Genomic DNA, 22969 nt, shown 5'->3' on the forward strand with positions numbered 1-22969 from the left:
TAATAGTGAATTAAAGGTTGCAGATAAATTTCTTTAAAGATCTATTTATAAAATCGAAACCTACCTGTATCGCTCTCTGTAGTATGCACAGCTTCTCTTTTCTTATTAGAGATGGTTTTATAACAAAGATGCAATATAAAACATAATACAATCGTCATACCCCCTAAAAGGAAAGTATTAAGATATTGACCGGCATTTATATCCCCCATTTTCACTCAAGAGTCTCAATAAAACGTCGAAAGAAAAATTTATTTCTCGATAGTCACGCGGCTTCAAAATCACTAAACGAACAAACGAAGAATTGAACTAAACTGAGCGACTGAGTGAATTGTCGATTCAATGAATGAATTGCCAACATAAGTTTCCATGCTTTGTATATACTACTGTAAATTGCCGCGCAATATAAACATCCAACAATCTGTTTTACGCAGCTCTACATTAGTTATGTGTATCAAATAAAGATTTTAACATATTTTTCGGATTTTTAATTAGATTTCTACAAAAATTCCAATAAGTAAAATTTTTAATGTATTTATTTTGAAGTCGTAACATTTTAATTATAAATTCCGATTCACGAAAAATTTTCATTACGTCTGTAATTACTTTAATTTGTATTTACCAATTTGTGAAATTTATGGAGAAAAATTACAACATTTATTAAAATTTAATTCATCGTGAGGATTTAATTGTATTTATTTAGTATTTTATTATTATTATCAAAAGAACTGTATGAAACTTATGACCAAAATTTTTAAACTTTTGGATTAAAGAAGTACATAAATAGGAAATTGTGTTAATTTTTATGTAGTTTAGTTAGTAATACTAAATACATTGAATTTTATGTAGAAAAAGCTATATGCTATATAATTCTAACGCTATATCAATCTGTTGTTCTGCATGTTCATAATACTGGCTAAATACATTTTTTTAAATCTTAAAGTTTAAACTTTCAAGATTTGAATACATTGTAATAAAAAATGTCATATTAAACATAGTTATCTTTTGATTTAAAAATTACATGCACTTAAACTAAAATGTAAAATAATTTTATTTAAAAAAATGTCTTCAAAAAAGGGCAAGTGAGTGTTTTTATTAAATAATTTGTTTTGATGTCAAAAATTTTGTTGATTAAAATTTTTACTTTTAATTAGTTAAAATAGATTTTTGTACCAATAGAATTTGCCTGTTTAAATATTTTAAACATATTATATTTGTTAGAATGATTTTTGTAATTGACAGATCGAAGGAACTTGAATATGGCAGACAAGGATAGCTAATGTTTTAGCTGTTCCATATTCAAAATTCTAGAAAAATTCAGAATAGCAATCGTTCAGTTAACACTGACATCGTGATCGTGACGTAGTCAATTGAAGACGAGCAAGCAACTACGCGTTTATATTTTCTATATTCCAAGTTTTTCTTATTGTGTTTACTCAAGTTTTGATCAAAATGCCACGAAGAGGACGTTCAGCAAGTCCACCACCTGCTCCCCAAAGACGGTAAGTAATCCATTTCTTAATATCTATGATATTTTGAAATGTGTCAATATAACCTTTTCTTGCGGTCTTTCAGGGCTGCGCCTCCACCAAGCAATGTACCAGCTCATGCACCCCCTTCAAGTCCTGCTCCGGTACATGCCCAGCCTCAACAACCATCATTATTTGGGCAAATGGCTGCCACGGCTGGTGGAGTAGCCGTAGGATCTGCTGTGGTTCGTATTAAATTACGTAACTTCAACATCATTATTGTTTTTGAAAGATATTTTTCATACAATTGTTGCGCAACTATTACTTGTGATTTCTAAGACATTTTAATAAATTTTCAGTCCTTAATTGGCTTAATGCCGAGTTCATTGCCATGTGTTGTCATGATGTTACAATTGAAAAATTTGCATTTTTATCAGTTTTTGCTTGTCACTAGTGAATACTTTTTACAATTTCAATATTAATCAATGCATCTCTGAATATATTAATAAGTATATAAGATGTAATAACAGACTTGTAAAAAGAAATAGGATTAGCCAACTTTACTGCTAATTAGAATTGGCAGACTTTCGATGCACGTTTTTAATCATAAGTATTAACCATTTCATACTAACTTTTTTCTATATTGTTATTATATTTAACTAAATACATATAATAAGAAATACATTATTTACTCATACATATTTTGCTATAATTATTGAATAATTCAAAATATAATATATTTAAAGTAAAAACTTGCAATTTTCAAAATTGTTGATTTGAAATTTTTTTTATTTTAACTTAAAGCCTGCTGGCTTTAACAGCTTTATGGGATTTGAGGTTGCTCAATAAGCCCTGGAGAGGGCTAATTAAGCTCAATGGCTTCCCAAGAGCTTGGTCCGGTTTGGAATTAGATAAACTGTATAGATTGTAAAGATGGAGGTGGCTGTGTTGGGTCCCTGTTCATTTGTAAGAAAACTGCATGCAGGGACTTTGGCTTTGACAATTGACTTTGAATTTTTTGATATTTTGTTTATTAAATAATCACACAAGGCATGTCCACAAATTATTATTTAAGTACGAAGCATTTATTTGGCATATCAAAAAATATATAAATTGATCTTTTATAAGCACAATTTGTCTTGATATATTGTTGCCATATATTCATACATACTCTATATATTAAGCTCTCAAAGCACCATGCAATGATGACACTTAAAAGTAGAAACTGGTAAATATAAGCTGTTAGTGTTATAAGATAAATAAATATAAGAAAATGAGATGTTGGATACTGTATTACTGTTCAAATAAACTAGATACATATTTTTACAGGGTCACATGGCAGGCAGTGCTTTGACAGGAATGTTTAGCGGAGGCAGCAGCGAGCCGGCACCACAGCAGCAAGCTGCAGCTCAGCCCACATACAACCAAGGGCAGCAGCCACAAGGGCCCTGTGCTTGGGAGATCAAGCAGTTCATTGAATGTGCACAACAGCAGCATGATTTGACACTGTGCGAGGGCTTCAATGAGGCTTTACGCCAGTGCAAACTTAGCAACCATATCTAAAGATTCATTGAGAAAGAAAGAAGGCTTCAAAAGTTAATAGTGCAAATACTTCCATCTTGTTCACATTATTGCAAATTTTTAAAAAAGGTTTAAAATACAAAGTAGCAACCTTAGAATTCTGCTTTTTAAAGCTTCTTTCTTTTATTCAATTTAGTGGCAAATGGGACAATTTAATAAAATAGTCAAATTTAGTGTGGTTATGTTATTTAGATAATACTTAGTTATGTAGATTTCAATTGTTAACCTTTCACTAAATTATGTAATGTATTGACTAAATACAATCAATAAATCAAAGTATTGTTTTTTTATAACCCTCATTATTTGTGTGCAGATTTGAACTTGGGTTGTGTATCTTTAGTAATAGAAAATTTATTAAATTATTTTCAAAAACCAAGCTACTTTGTTTGCTTGCCAGAGATAGTGTTGTAATTGTGTTGATATAGATGAAAAATAGGTGAAAATTACTGTGGCAAATGTGTGTGTGAATATTATGAGAGATCCAAAAATGGACAGACAATCCCAATATTCCCTGGAACTAGTTGTTATAGATTACTTATAACACATTTTATGAGTGATAGTTACTGACAGCCCAGTGGATTGGCAAGTCTAACTGGCAGCGGGCAGGCCATATACATCACAATAGATGGCTAATGGGGTATTAAGGCGCTGGATGGAGGCCTCTTACATCCGGTCTTATAGGAAATTTAGAAGGTCCGTGTCTAGCCGTGGACAATTTTCTGCTGAAATTATGATGATACATTCACTCTGGGAAAGCCATCTTATATAGATTAAACATAATATTGTTTATAATCAGTGTTTGTACCGTGCTGGAATAAAACTCATAACAGTTAACGTTTTGCCAGGTGTGAGTTAAAGCAAAATATGCTAACTGCGTATTCAGGTTTCTACAAAACAACAATATTTACACTCAAGTGGAACGTGATAATTTTCCTAATATTTAGTGATGTTTAACACAGAAGTAGCCGCCGGAACTCTCGCACTCAACAACACGCCCCTGCACATCCGCCGGCAATCATAATAACGCCGGCGCCGAAACGAAGATCTTTGTTTGGTGAAGCTGCCTCTATTGCTGGTGGTGTTACCGTTGGCACTGCGATGGTAACTTTTCAAGAATTTTCTTTAAATTTACATTAACATGCTGCAAATAAGAAAATTATATACACAGATAAAGGCGGACATTGTTTTTACGATGTATATTTATCATTTAGAATTATGTTTTCAATATTTAAGTCGTGTAATCAATTCAACCCGTGGTTTGGTCCTCTAGTCTCAGTCGGCTCAATGCATAAGGCTGGTCAATGCAGCCGCATCGAGTAGTGCCAATGAAATCAATGCAGAAGCGAATGGATGGGAAAATTGGGCGCTTCTCTTTATTCAGTGGCTGTGGCGCAGTCGCGCAAGGCGGCAAGTCACAATACCGAAGTATTGCCACACTCAACACTCAACAAATATTGTTGGTGGGGAAGGACGACATCTTTTATAGCCGAATAATTATTGACAACGAATTCACGACTATAGTGCTACAGTAAACGCTGTACCGCATACAAATATGCAGGCAATAAGACCGGGAGAGTATTGACCGCTTTGTTCCGATAGTCCGCCGTCAAGGTTTAGATATGCGTCATATGTAGAATAACTATAGCGAGTACTCCCACAGTCTCTTTTGCTTCTAACCGACAACCTAGTTGAGTACGTTTCCTGGTCCAGGTCAATACGCTAAGAAATAAACATTCCGTAGCAACTATCATTAATAGGAAAGAGGTAGTTCGTCTCTAACCTAATGGAACTCTTATGGGTAGTCATTGCCGCTAATGCGAAACTGTCCACGTACACTGATTTATGTACTTCAATTAGTTAAAGTGCGGTACCATCCATATTTAGGAAGAACTGTTGGAAGAAATATTACCATACTAATATATAGTTTTAATATATGTTACCGTAGGGGCATGTAGCGGGAGAAGCCATAACAAGTTTGTTTAGCGGTCCACGTCGTCAAGAGGTGGTCAGCGCGTTGCCACATGACTATCAACCCGGCACAGAGTCCACCGGTCCGTGCGCGTACGAAATATCCCAGTTTTTGCAATGTGCCGCCACTCGGGAAGATTTACAGGAATGCGCGGGTTTTAACGAAGCACTAAGAGAATGCAAGAAACGTAACCGTATGTTAACATTACTTTTAGATCGCTTTAGTACTTACCTATGTATTGAGTAATATAGTTTTACATCATCATTATTATTTCAGCCACAGAACGTCCACTGCTGGATATATGCCTCTCCCTTAAATTTATAATGAGACCGGTTGGAGATCGGGGAGCAGGTTCGTAGACGAACGTAACTGACATAGGCAGTGAGCAGGCTACAAAGCGCGTTGAATAGATGACCGCTTAGGCCTTAAGTTTTACTTAAACTATAAAAAATTGAAGACTGGTTTTCAAAAAATAATGTTTCGATTATACATGTAATATTAACAAGGAAAAATGCATGAAGTTAATACATACATATTATTTATTTTCGTCTTTATATATAAATTTGTCTTGTTACAGGTTTACCCTAAAAATGAAAAAAAATCTTCAAGTATTGAAATAAAAGGAATGATTTCTTAATAAATTTTAAAACGATTTTATTTTATTTTTGTTGAAGTAATAAATTTTCCTCATACGGCATTAACTCAATTGCTAAGATGTTTTGTATGTGTATACGCAGTTGATATGTCCTAAGTTACTCAAGGTTTCGATAAATCTCATTAGCATTATAAAAAAGCGAGAAATTGAAAGTCTAACGCACAATAAAGACATCTAATATGAATCGATTTTTTAGAAGTTATTTTATTACGTATAGACTAACTTTTATTTTGAAATATTATCTTTTATTTAATGTATTAATATTTGTTTAACCGGTATATAGAACCTGTTTATAGAAACTGAGATTTGTTAGGTAATAAAACAATAAGTACAGGTGTATTTAAGAAGTTAATTTATTTACACCGTAATACAAACATTGTGACGTTTCTTCCATATTACAATTAAGATACAAAAAAGAACTTAAATGAGGCACAGCAATAAACAAAACATTCGAGATACATCCAAATTGATTATTAATTAGTTTTATTAAACAATTTACAGTTTGGCATGATGGCTTGATAAAAGTCAAACCGTCTTCATATTCTGAAAAGATAATTCTAATGATCACGGAAGTCATTTCTTTGGGTTTAGTGCAATATTCGTTATCAAATACTGACCACAAACATTGTAAAAACAACGAATAATAAAAAACTAAACATTAATCTTCTGGAAGTAACAAATTTCGTAATACGAAGTTACCTGCTAACTTTTCGATTGAAAACATCAAAATCAACTTTGTGACTGAATAACTTGCTTTTGTTCACAAGAAATATACATAAACGTAAAATTACAAAACTTAATAATACCTTATAATATTTACAAAAATGCGCTTCGAATGAAATTCGGTGTAAACATTTACGGGTTCGTTTTAATCAATTCATCGATGAATTTGTTCGATCGAGATGTCGTACATTCGTTTTAATATCATTAAAATTCAACTAATAATACGTTTTAACGCTTACGCTAAATCAGTCTAATTCTTAAAGCGATATTATGTCTAACAATAAAGCCTAAACGAATGCCATAGATCACGCACTGGGAATTACAAATTTAAGGCCTCTAGGTTTTTTTCATGGATGTTATTCCTGAAAGTTTAACAAACGCAAAAATAATTATGCAAGAAAATATTTAACTGTAAACGGATTGATATTGTAAACGAGGTCACTAAACAACAACTACTCTATGTTAATATGGCGGTTTATTAATATTAAACTTGTAGTAACAATGCAAAACATATTGCCAATATAACTGATACAATTTTAAAATGGGCCTCGAATATTCATAGCAAATATTTTAACAGTACCTTCTTAAATACGCTAAAGAAAGAACCTCGCAAAAATATAACACTAACAAGTGATATCATAGGACCTGGTTTTATTTCATAACATCAATATAAGTAACCACAAAAATAATGCACCAGTAATGTAAATACATCTATAATATTAATTGAATGCCTTCCAATAAATCTTGCCCAACCTCAAGAATAATTTAAAGCTTATCACATAACTTACACTGTGTGTAAATTTTTATTTCACATAAATACTCTTGAACAACCGAATCATTGTAAAGCGCTTGAACTGACTCCTGTTAATATCCCTTAATATAAGATAAATGAACTATGCCCTTTAATATCAAAATTAGAATTTACATAAAATTACATTTTATTTACAACATAGTATGACACATTAGCCGCATCAAATAACAGTTGAAAAATACAAAACATAATTGTAATACACATTGGTGATGCTTTCTTTTGGATGAGTAAGTTAGGTCACAAACGCATTTCCCACATAATTAAATGTGCGTCTTTGGGGTTGAGGTCCGCTGCTGGTATCGGTCTCTCGGAGGCATCGGCAGTTTGCCGCCAATCGACGTAGCCGCGACCACCCATCACGGTTACTACAGACCGCCTCGCTGCACTCTCTCCCACAACATAATCCGTGCCCCGAAGACTTCTTGCTGCGCTTTTACTGGTTGTTCTTACTTCCACCGCTGTAGCGGAATCGCTTCGAGATATAGACCGCTCTGAAGTAGATGATTTGCTAGACGAGGAGTCAGGAGTCGACGCTGCAAGTGGAGCAAGGTTTGCCGCGCCGGAAGCTCCAGAGCTAGTGCGAGAAACGCCTCGGAGTGCCATTGATTCTTCACTACCGGAAGACGTACACAAACTGGAAGCTCTTGAGTCCACAGACCAGCTCGATAAATCCAAACTCCTCGGTCTGCCTGCGCGCATCCTTAGTCGCCTGTCTAAGGTGCTAACACGGAACGGTATAGCCGCCAGCTCTGGATCGCTCCGCCTCAAGGCCTCCCCACCCGTTCCATTTACATCTGCTTCTCCTACGCAGTCTTTTACGAACATCAGATCTCCAAAAAGTCCGTAAACGTCACATGCATTTAGATTGGCGCATTTAGGTAGTGTTTTGCTCAAACGTACATCCCCTGGCTTCTTGCGGCGCACTATAGCAGACTGTACGCGCTGGGGTCTGTATGGGCTTGATTCTTCTGAAATCCGTCGCTCCAGCTTCGGTTTGTCAAGATCTTTTGCCTCCTCCTCTTTGAATTCCTGTAGATTCGTGTCAGCGAGAGCACGCGCGTTAGAAAGGTTCCGCCGAACTACGTTAACATCCACTTCCCTGTTTTCTGGAAGCAGCGAGAGGAGGAATGTCACCGGGCCAGCGTGTGCGTGGTATGAGACTGCTATATGTCCTCCGACTAGAGGAAGCCCCTCTAATTTCGGTAAAGGCACGGTGACACTGACTCCAGCTGTTGTTCCGACCCAAAGTAGGCCCTGACTGGCCAGCAATGCGGACACATAGGCGGGCTTGCTGCCTTCTCTAGCTCCAATCGTTTTCGCAACGTCAGCAGCTATATCAATATTTTGCAAGTGCTCGAATGTCTCTGCATGATATAAGCTAACATATGTTGAATCAGAGAAAGCCGTCCACAGGCCAACTCCAGAATGTGCCAAATATTTAACAGACCGGTCGCCTTCGCCTTTGAGTTCCAGTATACGCATTATTTCGGCTGTCAGCGCGTTTATGGCGAACACACGTCTGGCACAAGTGGCATATACTATACCGTCGACGGGTAGAACACAGTGGACTGGTTTGTCACCGAGCTCTATTGCCAGCGGTTCGTGTAGAGCCCAGGAGTCGTCGTTATTCCTTCTGTAGACGGACACTCTGCCATTGGCGAGCCCAACGAACATGGAGTCACAGTGGTAACGTATCTGCGTGACAGCGGCGATGGTCTGCACTTCTGTCAGCTTCTCCTGCTTCTCCGGCTCCACACCAGAGAATATGATAATCTTCTTGTCCTCAGTGCCGAGCCACACTGTGTCGCCGCACAGCGTGGTCACTTGTCGAATTCCTTTAGCATACTCCATGGATGTAACCTGTGTAAAGATGACTAAAATAAGTGATAATGCATTGTGTGAAAATTTTAAATATCACGTTAGTATTAAATATTAAACATTAAGTGTTGATAATACAGGATTGGCCGGTAGAGAAAGCATATACGGAATTACGTTCGTTATTACACAATGTGTAAAAAGAGTAAATATTAAAACTTAAACAATACTTTTATATCATATTATTCATGATTATATTCTAGTAAACGTAAACAAAAATTGGCCATTTACTCGCACATTTGTATCGTTAATTATTTTAGCATTATGTGTAGTAAGCTACCACCGACTCAGATTGCTAATCTGCGGCCAGAAAATCGAATGTTGCTGTCATTAAAAGAAATTTAACAAAGTTTGGAGTATACATTGTAATATCAACCCTTGAAAATAAATCAACAAGCCAAGTTTCAACATTACTATTAACTAAAAATACTGTAATAACATTTATTTAATAATATACTTTGAATATTAGATTTAAAACTACGAAAACTGTGACCATAACGAAATTTAAACACGAAAAAGTTAGTTTAGGCCACTTCATTTTTAAGTGGGTACGTAGTGCGACGAAGGTATGCCCCCTACTAGGTCGAGAAATGTTAAGTCGCTTGCTGTGGGTCATCGTGGAGATTTTTGTGGGAGGATCCTGTCGTGCAAACAGGGTCGAATTAGATGCCATAGCGGTAAATTTTGAAGATCAGTTAAAAACCATGAACGTTTTATGCGGAGTTTTGGTTTTCACTCTGATTATATACTATTTAAAACTATAAAAAGCTGAGAAGTTTATTTTTAATACATTAGATATATAAGTGCAGACTTCACTAATATATTCTGGTCAGGATTTACTTTGAAGAAAAAAACCGATGTTTTTAATTTATATTTATAGGTAGTTTTAAATTGAGTAAAACAATATATAATTTCTGAATCGTCTTGAATGAGGGTGGTAAAGTGCTCTGGGCCTATTGGCGAAAAATTTATAAATCTGGATATATTGCAGTAGGCGTTTATCAGTTGATATGATGACATGTATAAGTGAAGAATGTTGAAAGTGACCTGTGTGTCGGGCAAATGTAGCGTCGCGAGAGTCTTGAGCGTGGCAGCGCGGTGGGCGAGCACAGCCACGTGGCTGTGCGTGGCGCCGCCCGCACATACCCATAGCAGGCTACGCGCGCGCCGCGACAACCCACTGCGCGACCCGGCTCCTCCACTAGCCACGGCCCCGCCGCCGCTCACGTAGAAACATCCGCACCGCACCTGATAAAACATTATACCTTTATATCTCACTATCAATAAATGGTTTAGTACTCTTTATACTTACTGTTACGGAATGATTAACCCTTTCGCTACGGTAGCGTGACTAACACTGCTAGTTTTTGCTAGCGGGGCTGTTATAGCTTCATCAGAAACATGCTTAAAAATAAACACATCGCGGGGCTAATGGCTAAATTGTACTATATCTCGATAAACTGATATAAACTGGCGTCACCTATAGGCGACGCTCCCACTGGCCGTCACACGGACGTCGTGTAGAAATGACGCTCCTAAGCACAGGACCTTAGTATCGTTTTCCTAAATACAATACATTTTGAGTTGGTATTGATGGATGTAATTAAATTTATTATAAATTAATGATTGAATGATTCGGTTTGTCAGAGAAATTTTAGTCAATTTTAAGTTCTTTTTATTAGCTTAACTAATTTTTTGAATGTCCTGCTAAACAAACTATTTCAGGGCAGGACTAAGCGATTTAGAAAGAAATGTTAAAAGTATAGAAAGCAGCGTGAGTAACAAGGGGGCGGATTTTTTATTAAATATTTATGAAAAAAAAAAAAACTAATCAGCATAGAAGGCTCAGTAAAACTCTATATATTGAAACACTTCATACTTGTAATTAATAAAAAAGTAGGATGTACCTCAGTGAGCTGCTTAGAGGAGTAGGCGGGGGTGGCCGCTACGTAAAGCGGCACGCTGTGCGCTGCGACAGGGTGTGGCAGCCTCCATGCGGGGGAGTTGGCGGCGGCCTGCGCGAGCTGCGCCAGTCGTAGCTCGGTTGCCCAGGCCAAGCGCGCGCCGGGCTCTTGCGCGCGGAACGTCAGCGGCTCCTCGCGCCCGCGAATCGTCAGCTGCAAGCAGCACGAGTCCACCCACGCCATCTCGTCGTCCTTTTTCTGTAATTTTAATTATTTTGACATTCAATTTCTCTATATTTTTGATATATGCTGTATTATGGACATAGATAATATAGGCATTTATTTAATTTTTTTAAGGATTGCTAGCAATATTACATACAAATAACAAAATATTGAAAAAAAAAATACAGAAATAATTGCAATTTTTTGCAGTCTTTACACTGGCTGGTTGCCAGAATGTGCAATGTAAACAAAAAAAAAATATTAGTTTTCACATATGTCTATTTAGAGCGTTCTTCATCCATCTTCATCTTTTCATAAATGTACTATTTTTAAAACTTACCATTTTGTTCAACATAGCATGAATAAATATGTAAGTCATCCAAAAACATTGAATCAAATGGGGCATTGTCAAAAATAATTACAACCATTTTTCATATTTCAAAGCAAAAAATATGAACAAGTTAAAGCAAAAAAAAAAAAGATTATTTTACTTGTTCATCATCATAATTTCAGCCATAGGACGTCCACTGCTGGAAATGAGCCTCCTCAGTCTGCCTACTTTTCGGCAGGACGCCTTGCGGTGCGCTAGCCGTTTCGTTTTATTTAGTTAGTTTTAACATTAGTTTAATGAATAAAAAAATATTTTAAATTTTGTTCATAAGTATGCATGTATGTACCTGTATACTCTTTTGTATGTTTTGCAACAAGGCTCTGAACATCTCCGGAGCGAGTTCAGGATAAGGTGTCTTTAAGGAAGCTGCGAGGTCAGCCATGCGCGAGACTGCTTCGTAGTCGTGCATCAGAGCGGACATCTCATTGCAGAGCGAGTCTCCCGTGGACGTGCTATGGTGACCGTTACTGCTAGAGTTTGAACGCAGACTTCCGCTGCGGTTCATTCCTGCAGCCAAATTAAGCCATGGAGTTAAGGAGGTGTTCATAAAGTTCATTATGTGAGCGAGGAATAATTATTAATAAAGTTTTATTTACCCTGGGCGAGTACACGGCTGAGCGTGGGCGAAGTGCCCGTGTCAAGTACGTCCACGTCATGCACAGGATGAGCCCATTTGAGGCCGAGCCGCTCGGCGTCGTCTCCCCCCGCGCCGACCGACACGCACACCACCAGATCGTTCAGTAGCAACAGACGGCGAGGTTTGCATTTTGTTAAAGCACCTGATTGGTTGAATTCCTGCACAAACGTGAATAGTGTCATGAAAATTAACTGAAACTTTTCAATATCACATGTTGAGTATGACGTCGTTATCCAAGTGTATGGTAATTTCTACAATTGGCACCAGCGTATACCGTTATTAAGTATTTTGACCGGAAATTCACAGCTGGGCAGCAGTGGAATTCCTAGTTTCGACGGGTTCGAGGTGGAACGTTTTAAGGTAGCGAAGCTCAAGGCCTGCTACATACTACCATTTCATCGAATTGAGCGGCCAATGAGCTCTTAAAATCGACAGACGCTCCACGGAGAGACTGGGGCACCCACGAACGGACCTCAGCATGCGCTGTCTCTCGTTGATAATACTCGTTTAACAATTCGACACAAGAACGCCCAAAAGAGTCTAGACTTGTTCGCATGCTATAGTTAGTATAGTATCGTTAGAAACTAAATGGATAGATAAACATTATATCACGCTGCAATAACAAATACAAAACATGACAAAGTAAAGATGGACAAATAATTACATTTTTTCAGCAGCATAGTGCGTAAACTCGCAAGATGGAAAGAGAAGTTAGTTAAGTTCGTCGGGAGATGCTGTATGTCCTGTTGGAAATTTATGGTGGAAGCCTATGTCTTGCAGGACGTGTTACGGCAGTAATGTTGATGATTTCAGGTATGACTGGTGTGCATCCTATTAGAATGAAACAGATCTTGATTCAGTGAATAAAATCACCCAATAGACGAAACAATGATTTTCAATTATGACAGCCAATTAGTTATGAGATATTGGTTAGATAGTCAAGAGATGGAGTCCTATGAGATAAAACAATATTTACAAGTTGCAGCAAGTCGTCTTGACGCAGCAGATGCCGTCGGTCGGCCCGTGATGCCAGCAGGCGTGCCGCACCAAACCGAGCAGTTCCTCCTGCACCACCCGCTCCTGCAACTCCGCCGCGCGTTAAGCGGCGCAGTGCTGCTCGAAACGCCTGTAAACATTATCAAAACTTGTTAACTTTTATTGTTCGTACAGGCCGACTGGAAAGATTCGACTGAAGTCGGTTCTTAACCAGGTGGCTAGCCCGCCTTGTGTGAGCTAATGGTTATTGGTGTCGGATTCGTAGTGGCTATGTGGTTAAATCCAGACGTCTGACATATTCATCTGCGTGGTTTAGTGTGTGCCCGGGCGTTCGGCAGAGCACTCATCTTCAAGAGTACTGCTGTCAGAGACATTGGAGAGAAGACCTACCATAAATAGGACCCTTCCCTCTTGCAGGTGTACTGTGCCCGTAGGTATAATCTAACGCTTGGGAACTTTGGTGACAGTATAATCAACAAATTAGGAATTGGTTCTCTAACCGATAAGAGTAGAGAGAGAAGAGAAAGATTATGATCTTACAGGCACATATTTTCTCTCACAAATATACTGAATCCCAAAAAAAGAGCAACAGGGAAAGAGTTTGAATGAAAGGCATAAAGAGTAGAGTAAGGGTGATTTTGGGGGTAAGAATATGTAAATGAAAATGTGTTGACATTTTATATATATAACATGTTATCTTTTTAAAATCAATAAAAAAGCTGGAGATTGAAAGAAAGTTTGGCTAAAAAAGAAGGAACTGAAGAATTGATTATGATAGGTTGTAGCTATCATTGAAAAAAGTAAAATTAAGTTAAAAATAAATAATGTGGATATTATATGTGCAAATAGTTTATATAATTATTTTTTTTGTACTACTATCTTTATCCACAAGCCCAATGAATGTTTTACGATACCTTTTTTTTAATTGGCGCTTACAAGCAATTACAGTGTATTTTTAGTTCAGACAGATATCAAGGTTGTTTTCACATTTGCTACTTTATTTTGTAATAGAATTACCTTGCCTGTTTTTTTAAATAACAATTTCCTTTTTTATTCGCGCTTTTTATAATTTGTAAAATAATTAGGGTAATTAGGGTTATTTCCAGGAATGTACATTTTCATTGGCAACTGTATTTCAAGCCCTTTACTTTAACTTCTTTTTAAAGATCTACTCTATGAAAGAGATTCATATTCTTCTATGGGGCAATAATTAGGTCTAGGTTCGAATTTTGAAACAGGTTATCTAAATTTAATTCAATAATTACATACACTACCGTAATATACTTAGATTTTAGTATTTATTTTATTTTATCGACAAACAATTAAAATAAAGATTACTCGGGTTTATACTTTTTTCCCACCGAAAAGGACATAACGGAGGGCAATAGTTTGTTCGTCTTTTTGAGAAACCAAACTGACTGTGTTGAACAAATTTTCATTTTCGAAAAATTAAAAAACAGGCGAGCGAATATTTGTAGAGACAATTATATTAATTATTTTTATCTACCAACGTTCCTGATCCTGACGCTGTCCGGATAAAGTAAAAGAAAAATTTATTTTAAATTTAAGGTCTTAAAATTATAATATAACATACAATTTATTATTTTTATTTTGACTTGATTTATACACAATGTTGCGATTTTGCATTGTGTGACATCTCTTAGTTATGTTATATTTTTCATACGAATAATTGTGAGAAAACGTTCATTCACTTAAATCTGATAGTATGAAATAGCAATTGTTTTATTAATTTTGTATAGATTAACCGAATCAACTGTACAGCGCCTTACGAGAACACGGCGAAGTTGGGGCCAAGAATAAAAGGACATTCCCTCCCTCATCGCCGCGCACATACCTAAGGCCACAGTACACTATTAGCTAATAATTAAGTGTATTCGTAAATTAAGATAACTAAGCCGAAACTCGAAAGCAATTGATCGGCCTCTAAGATATGTTTCTGCCAGTAAATATTATTATTTTTTGTTCAAGACATTTTTAAGACAGTTTTTTATTGTTTACAAACATTCAGATTATTTTATTTGCCAGTTGATGATCTTTATCAAATCATTGCCAGAATACTAAAAGGTCAATAGTTTTATTTTTCTCTGTGCTGAATCGTTTGTTTTGTTAGCGTTATGTCGAATGCCATCGTGTCGGGTTACCTGCGTGCGTTCGGCGTCTCGCTTCCTCTCGTTCAGGGCCTCGGCCAGAGCTTCAAGCCGGGTGAGCGCTCGTTGCAGCGCCACTCTGTCGGCGTGGCCCGGTGGCGTGTGTTTTAGCAGGTCCTGTACAATAATTAATGGCTTTGTTTCACTTTTGTTTAGTTATTTTCTTGCCTTCAAACATAAATTAAAACCCAAAAGATTTATTACAAAATGTGCATTTGTTTTCTACCTCCTTTTTTATAAACATGATTGGAAATAGGTAGGTAAAAAATTTAAAAGGGTGAATGTTTAGCTCATTTGCTGTCAATCAATGTGTGGTACATCTTATCGAATATTCGATGGTTTCAGAAGTAAATGTGTCCCTGTAGACTTTGTGTTGACAGATGTTATAAACCTGTCGTATTTCAATAGAAAAAATAAATTAATGTTACGTATTTTAAACGGTTTACTTCATAACTTATTTTATTCTTTACTAATTTCCAATCACTGCATATGTATAAACGTAATGATATTTAATTAATTTATTCGTATTACTACTTTTCTTTCTTTGGGTCAGACTATCTCTGCCGCCCAATTGACATTTGCAGATTCTTCGAATGTGTATTATTATCCACTTACATTGTCTACTTGTATAGTAAGTACATTGTGCATGAATATCAGAAGAGATTGGATAATAATTTGATAAAAAATTTGTGTTATTTTCAATTGGTGCTAGACGTTGTAGGCCTTTTTGGCTTTTACAGCTTGTTCGGACTCAGGGCTCGCGGATCCGAAATTTGCTAAGAGGCTTCCAAATACACCCTTGAGATAACTCCCGACTAACTTTACATTTTTTTGTGGTTACTTTTACAATATTCTTCATACAGTAGTAGTGCAATTAATTAAAAGTTTTATGGTCCCTTAAAAATTCTTTACACAATAAAAGGATTTGTAAAAGCTTTTGTTTAATGAAATTTTCACGAGATTACACTACTGTGCATGGGAACTATGTACTGTATTATATAATAATAATACCATACACAGTTTCACAAGAAAGAGTTACTTCTTTTATGAACACTAGGGACACAAAACAATCCCAATTTCTTCTTATTGGATTCTTTTTATTTTTTCCCTAAAATTAGTTACATATTTTAAAAATAAAAATAAAATATTACCTGCAAGAACATTATGAACTGAGGGAACCGCTGTACCGGCTTCACCATCAAACCGAAGAACGATAGACGGTCGTGTGCGCTGATCTGTTTCACTTTGAAGAAGTCCGCGAGAGCAGACTTGCGTTTCGACTCCATCTTAGCCAACTCCATGGCCACCGAGAAGTTATTGATAAAGTCCGAATAGACATCCAAAACCACTGCCTTTGAGAATGCGTTAAGGAAGACCTCGCCTGTAAGCAAATTACAATCTATTTAAAGAACCTTCAAAATAAACCGGTGCACTGAGATAAGAATTTATAAATTAAAAGTGATAACATAATTAATTAAGAGTAACAGATATAATGCAACAATACTGTATGTGTGGTTTAAAAAAGCGACTTGGAACGATCCTCTCTTAAAGCGGATGATGGTCGTCAGGGGAATCGAAGCCTCGCTCCGACGACTCATTAGATACGTCTTTACTCCTGCACCAGAGTTATTTCCAGCGATGTACCAACTCATCACGATATTTCTGGAACCATACGGCTTAGAAGCTTGAAACTTAGTAGGAACATTGATAGACTCGAGTTGAGATAAGTTTAGAACGGATTTTATGAACTTATACCTGCATGGAGCCGTTCAAAAGTTCGCGAAAAAGGCGGTGGACAGTAAATATTATATGAGGCGTTACATTAATACCTGACATGGGTATTTTATAACTTAATAACTCTGCTTTGAAATACGCGTGAAATTTTAACCTAAGTTTAAATTTGAAAATAAAACTACAACAATCGAATATAGCCATAGTTGTTGCCACCAAGTTTATAATGTGATTTTAAGATCAGTTTAGAATACTCTAATCTGTAAAAATGCAGTGTTATAAAGGGATGTTTTTATTATAAAGCGTCAAAGTGTATCTCCGGTCGTAGTTTTTCGATTAGTTTTTATGTAGTCTGTGCTAAAAATACTCTTAAGCGGTAAGTATAGTGTCGCACCAATTTTTTCGTCGCGGTCCCACGTGCGTGCGCAATCAGCTAGCGCAGTGCGAAAGTGCAGGTGGCACTGCAGGATGTCAGGCAGCCGGTGGAACAGAGTTTGGATTTTACTAGCGTTCAGTATCGCTGGGCTGCTCTCTTCTAGAGGTTTTTTGTAGTCCTGTAATAATTAAGATTTCATAATGTTTTCTATTTTTAATTTGGGATTATTTACACCAACCACTCGTGTACATTAAGACAAGAATACCAGAAGAGCTGAATTTAATAAAAAGTATATTCATTTGGAACTCTGCTATAATGAACAGAGTCGAAAAGGAGTTGAACAGGAGTCTCGTGCGCGCACGCATGTATACATGTGTGCTTACTATTACATTGAAGTAAAATAAAATTAAAATTTTGACTTTGAATACAACAGCTCGTCAAATGAATGTAACGAAACATTAAGATAAAAATAAAAACACAACAACTAAAGTTCAATGAACGAATGGTCAAAGCTCAATTTGTTTATTCATCACCTTTAACTTAAGTATGTTATAAAATTAATAATGAGGTACATGCTCCACACATACTCAACATACATTTTTTGTACACACGTATAATACTCCGAGAAAAAAAGAGCAGATCCTCTGTTGACTGTCGTATTTTAATTTGAATTAAAAATAATGTAATTCGCAAATTTCGGTATTACATATATTAATCACTTTTATTATGTATGTGTAAATATTTAGCTGTGAAAGATAATAAAAACAATTCGAAAAATAAGGGTTTTCGTTTCGTGAAACAGGGATATATATATCTTTACCAAAACTACAAAGAGAAAAATAACACGTTACACTAATAACATATGAACCTGCACAATTGAATGTCAGACGGCTGAGTGTCCTCATTACGTAGGGTTTATAAATTTAACCTCGCCACCTATTGAGTCTGTAATTAACTGTGATCAAGCGTTATGTACGTGTAAAATTTAAGTTACATTGTGATTAAGGGTGATATTTGTCAAGCACCTCGTTTTCTGTATTAAATTAGTTTCTAGTTTTAATAGAAGACGATTTATATCATTACTTTGTAATAAAAAATTATTATTTAAAATAATTATTAATCCTTATGTTCATATCATAGTGCACTACTAATAACACTTTAATATTAGAGATTTATAAGGTACGTTACTCGTAATTCTAATAAAAAAGGTAAGCTAATATTAATACAAAAAATAAGCATGTACTAAAAAATTGCAGACTGTAATGAAGGTCATATACATCTCGATATCTGCATCATTCTGCTTTAATATGTAAACAAGTATACTTGCTATAGCGTAATGAATATCGCAACCAAAATTAACGCCTGAGTGTTGAAGTAGCACTTACGTATTTACCTCGAACTTTGTCGTTTAGATTTGAATAAAAAATTGTGGCGTTATCTTGTCGCGTCATCTCTTTAAATACTAAAGTAATTTTTTGTTTTACTTTTTTAAGTTTTTGTGTTATCAAATTTAAGTTAAACGTGAGCATCTTTTAGTTTCTGCTTAGCAAGTTTATGTTGAAATCTACAAAATATCTGTCCTTGTTCTGGCTATGACGTTTAGTTTCCGTATTGGCTGGCTATTTTGTCGGCAAGTTAGTTTATAACTATATTGTTATCCTGATACTTCACAATATAAAGCATTTACTTAAAACGTTGCCGATAAAATATAATTTTAACCAGAATAATTCATGAATAGTAAGCAAAATGATGTGTTCTTTCACATCATAACATTAAAGGTTCTTAAATTAGACACTGACAAAAATTAATAGTAATGAGATTTCATTACAGCGGAGACAAAAGCGACCATATCACAAACAATATAAACAAGTGACACCATTTAATAAAGCGTCGACCTCGTACATTGAAGTTGCAAATGATGTCCATTCAAACTGTCCCACTTCCTAATATGCAAATTCTTAGCATGTAAAGTGAGCAGACAATGTTAAAGTGGAACAAACTATTTTTATTATTTATTTACGTGCTTATAACACGCATGGGATATTTGACTTTCCATGTCACTTTGTTTTTCAGATTTGTGTGTGAGGTTTAGAAACAATAGGATGGACACGACGATGTAGAAAAGAAAGCGAAGTACTGAAGACAAACAGTAAAATACTTTGCATGTACGACGTTTTATTTAAAAAAAATAGAAGCCAATCTTTTGTCGTTAATATATATATTTTAGTTGAAATAAAAAGCTAAAAAAGAAATTGGAATGCTCAAATTAGATTTTTACATATATATTAGGCGACGTAATAAAAACAATATAACCAATATCGATAACGTAATGGTTTTATATTTTCTAACATATTTAAACACTTTCTAAACCTATTTAAATAGAGAAATCTAATAGACAAGAGCCTGCGAAAAATCTTAGTACGTGCAATGTATCCGGACGCTTTATTCTAATTGATTCTATCCACACCTTTCACCGTTTAAAGCTGCTCTTTACAGGTTTCCATTACGTAACATTAAATAACTTAATTCGGTAATGTTATTTACGGGCTGTTGACGTCATGTTTTTGGTTCTTTTTCTAAATAATTTGAGGTGGACATTTCTTGTCGTATTTCTCTAGACATAACGAATTGGCCAGAATTTACGCCAAGGTCATTCCTTCTTAAATCATTTGAGGTTGTAGTCAAGTGTCGCCTAGTTTTCTGTAGAACTTTCGTGACATTGTATTTTTTTAATACACGTATGGTTCACCAGTCTTGTCTGAATATGTCTATACCAACATAATTATTAATAGTTATATATTTAGAAAAAGTTTTTGAATCTACTACTAATAACGTCATTATTTCAACTCATAGATGGCCCACTGCAAGGCATAGGCCTACCCCAAAGATATTTACGGGGAAATATATACAATAATCGCCGCGCTTGGATCGCGGATTGGCGATCGCCGTGTGGATTTATGGTACGCAGAGAACGCTGCTGCCTATCCTATGGAAATTTGTATGTGAGCGATGGCAATCTAATATAATTAATGCACAAAGTATGAATTGTATAACATTGTATATATCGAACCCGTGACCTACGAACGCAAATCTCGGGCCTCTCTATCGCCGGGCTACCATTACTCATATATTTAATTGCTCATATAATTAATATATTTGTTATTATTCTGTCTAGTAACGTAAATTTGATAACGGAGTTTCAGCCTATTACACGTTTTACATTATGTTTACCATTATTTACTATTGCATCTGTCTTTTTACGACTAGTCTGTTTAAATATACGCATATGATTGTTTTAACACTTCTAATGTTATGTAATTTTTTTTAAAGTTTTGCGCGTATTGAGAAGAAAATCTGCTTTTACCACTGAAGATAGTAGACCACATATAATTTTTTTTTGATTCAATGATTACTGAAAGAGGATACTATCAATTATTAATTGTGTTTGTTGTGTTTCATCGAAACGCCGCGAACATAGTGAAACCAGTTATTAATTGAAGCAATTTATTACCATGTTACTTTAGTGCATACATTTTTAATGCGACTCGTATAATAGATGTCTTAATAGAACTTTGTAAATCTTTTTTTAAAATAAATTGGTTTTGCTATAATTAATTATACTAGATGTATTATGATTGAGATATAATGAAAATAAATATGTCTTGTGAGTTTTATACTCAACATCTTTATCTTGAAGATAAACGTTGTTGGTATAAATGAAAAATTATCCAATAAATCGGTGCTGTTTTACATGACGCCAATTATTATACTCGCAGCAGTGTAATAAACAGAATATCGATTAACGCAATTTGATTACTAATATAGTTACAAGATTTATTCTACAGCAACCGGTCCCGCCACCTTCGCAATCATCGTAACAAGCTTTCATTGACAACTCAGCTGCCTGTTGAACGGCAAACACTGTTGCGAAAAGCAAATACCTGGGCCGACCTTGCGATTGGCGCGTATTTGCGCGAGATGAATGTAATAATTAACGACAGGCTTGTGCATACTTCTGTTTGAGGTGCGGCTACTGGATACGTTAGTAACTGGATAAGTCTTATTTGTAATTGTTTTACCGTTAACGCATTAGCCCATTTATTACGTAAATTTGAATTTTTTCCTTTTGTTATTTTATAGAACGTTAAGTATATATTACAATAGCATTGAATCTGCTAGCAGTGAACATTTTTAAGCTTACTTTATGCACATATCCTTTGGTGTTTTATGGAAATATATTTATATCCACTAACGTTAAAGAATGTCTCTAAAACAGGCGTAGATTTTTTCAATAATTGCAGAAGGTTAATACCTTTTTAAGTTTAATTTTACAAAATTATCTACATTAGAAAATAAATTAACAATTGAATATAACATATATGACACTACTTCTAAACATGCAGATAGTACACTACCTGTTCTTCATATACCGTATGCAGTGGTTGCAAAAAAATTGCGTAAATATACATAGGAACATAAATTATCGTTTTATATTTTAACGTTGAAAATTTGGTAATTTTTAACCACCGAATCATGATACATGTTGATTGAATGAAGGATAAGAATCACACCTAATATACACTTTATTTACTTTTCACACTTTTTGCCATACCACACCGTGTAAATAAATATTTCAGAGATTTTATTACACAATGTATATAAAAACAATTTATTTTTATTTTATGATTATATATACAACTCTAAAGTATAATAGTATTTGATTTTTTTTTAAATTTTCGACTTTCTAGTCATGATTTTCTGTATTGTGTAAGGGTACCTAGTACGGCTAGGCACGATTAATGAGAAGTGAAAAAAGAACTCTCGATTGACTTTGAATGATAGCGTGTTTATGTAGGGAAAAACATACGTAGTATAAGCGTATGGCTTATAAGTAAAAATTACGTTATACTTACGTTGACAAGCCTTTGCAATGTCGCGACGTAAGAATTTTCACTATGTATAATCGCAGCGACAACATGACGCCGCCTTAGTTGTACGGCGGTAAGAGCCTCTGGAGGTGGTCCGAGCGACGGCGGCGGCAGTCTTCCTCCACGAACTTCGCCGCCGCAGGAGAACATGTCTTCCTCGAGCTGAAATGTATATACTTATTAACACAATCTTCGTCATCATATCATGCAGCATGGGAACAACAAGATAAACTTATCGTTAAAGGTACAACAAAGGGCCGGATCAATTACCAAATGTGTGGGTTAAACAGCTGTGGGAGTGTTGTCCAAACCACGTGATATAATAAACATGTTTACAAACAAAAAGCTTTGATAGCAATTTATCTTTTGAGCTTGGGGTCTAGTCAGAATAAAGATCTTTAGAAATGAAGTAATAATGAAAGAGAGAAAGATCTCACCCCATGTATGATCAAATAAGATATTTTATATGTTAGTTGTAATATATCAATTGTTAGTTGGATGGTGTATACTATCCTTTTAAAACCATTGGAAAGAAT

General features: G+C 35.5%; 4 protein-coding genes across 6 annotated transcripts in view; 2 read left to right on the forward strand and 2 right to left on the reverse strand.

The window, feature by feature from the left end:
- LOC137933358 (transducin beta-like protein 2) overlaps positions 1–328 on the reverse strand; it is a 67064-nt gene extending 66736 nt beyond the window's left edge. The window contains exon 1 of the mRNA XM_068777287.1: positions 65–328. Within this exon, the coding sequence (XP_068633388.1) occupies positions 65–209 (145 nt within the window). The 5' untranslated portion in view covers positions 210–328. The remainder of the gene's footprint in view (positions 1–64) is intronic.
- A 664-nt stretch (positions 329–992) lies between these two features.
- Positions 993–5660, forward strand: LOC137933264 (coiled-coil-helix-coiled-coil-helix domain-containing protein 10, mitochondrial-like). Its single transcript, XM_068777139.1, has 4 exons — positions 993–1079; positions 4007–4148; positions 4993–5209; positions 5594–5660. Exons 1-4 carry the CDS (start codon positions 1060–1062, stop codon positions 5602–5604), a joined length of 390 nt encoding a protein of 129 aa, XP_068633240.1. The 5' UTR covers positions 993–1059; the 3' UTR covers positions 5605–5660.
- Chchd2 (Coiled-coil-helix-coiled-coil-helix domain containing 2) lies at positions 1323–3290 on the forward strand. Its single transcript, XM_068777138.1, has 3 exons — positions 1323–1499; positions 1573–1711; positions 2796–3290. The coding sequence occupies exons 1-3, from the start codon at positions 1450–1452 to the stop codon at positions 3027–3029; spliced, it is 423 nt and encodes a 140-aa protein (XP_068633239.1). The 5' UTR covers positions 1323–1449; the 3' UTR covers positions 3030–3290.
- Positions 5661–6037: 377 nt separating the features above from the next.
- Positions 6038–22969, reverse strand: part of LOC137933142 (rho guanine nucleotide exchange factor 10) — a 47889-nt gene continuing 30957 nt past the window's right edge. For all 3 annotated transcript variants that reach the window (XM_068776947.1, XM_068776946.1, XM_068776948.1), the window contains 10 exons: positions 22419–22595; positions 17524–17683; positions 16550–16779; positions 15393–15515; positions 13211–13360; positions 12194–12392; positions 11884–12104; positions 10988–11242; positions 10128–10328; positions 6038–9065 (listed from right to left, as the gene is read on the reverse strand). In XM_068776947.1, coding sequence (XP_068633048.1) covers positions 7443–9065; positions 10128–10328; positions 10988–11242; positions 11884–12104; positions 12194–12392; positions 13211–13360; positions 15393–15515; positions 16550–16779; positions 17524–17683; positions 22419–22595 — 3339 coding nt within the window. In that variant the 3' untranslated portion in view covers positions 6038–7442. The remainder of the gene's footprint in view (positions 9066–10127; positions 10329–10987; positions 11243–11883; positions 12105–12193; positions 12393–13210; positions 13361–15392; positions 15516–16549; positions 16780–17523; positions 17684–22418; positions 22596–22969) is intronic.

This window comes from Battus philenor, unplaced genomic scaffold (genome assembly GCF_028537555.1).
Source record: "Battus philenor isolate CCGP_79_NKW_IND1 unplaced genomic scaffold, ilBatPhil1.0.hap1 SCAF_13, whole genome shotgun sequence".
NCBI classification, from domain to species: domain Eukaryota; kingdom Metazoa; phylum Arthropoda; class Insecta; order Lepidoptera; family Papilionidae; genus Battus; species Battus philenor.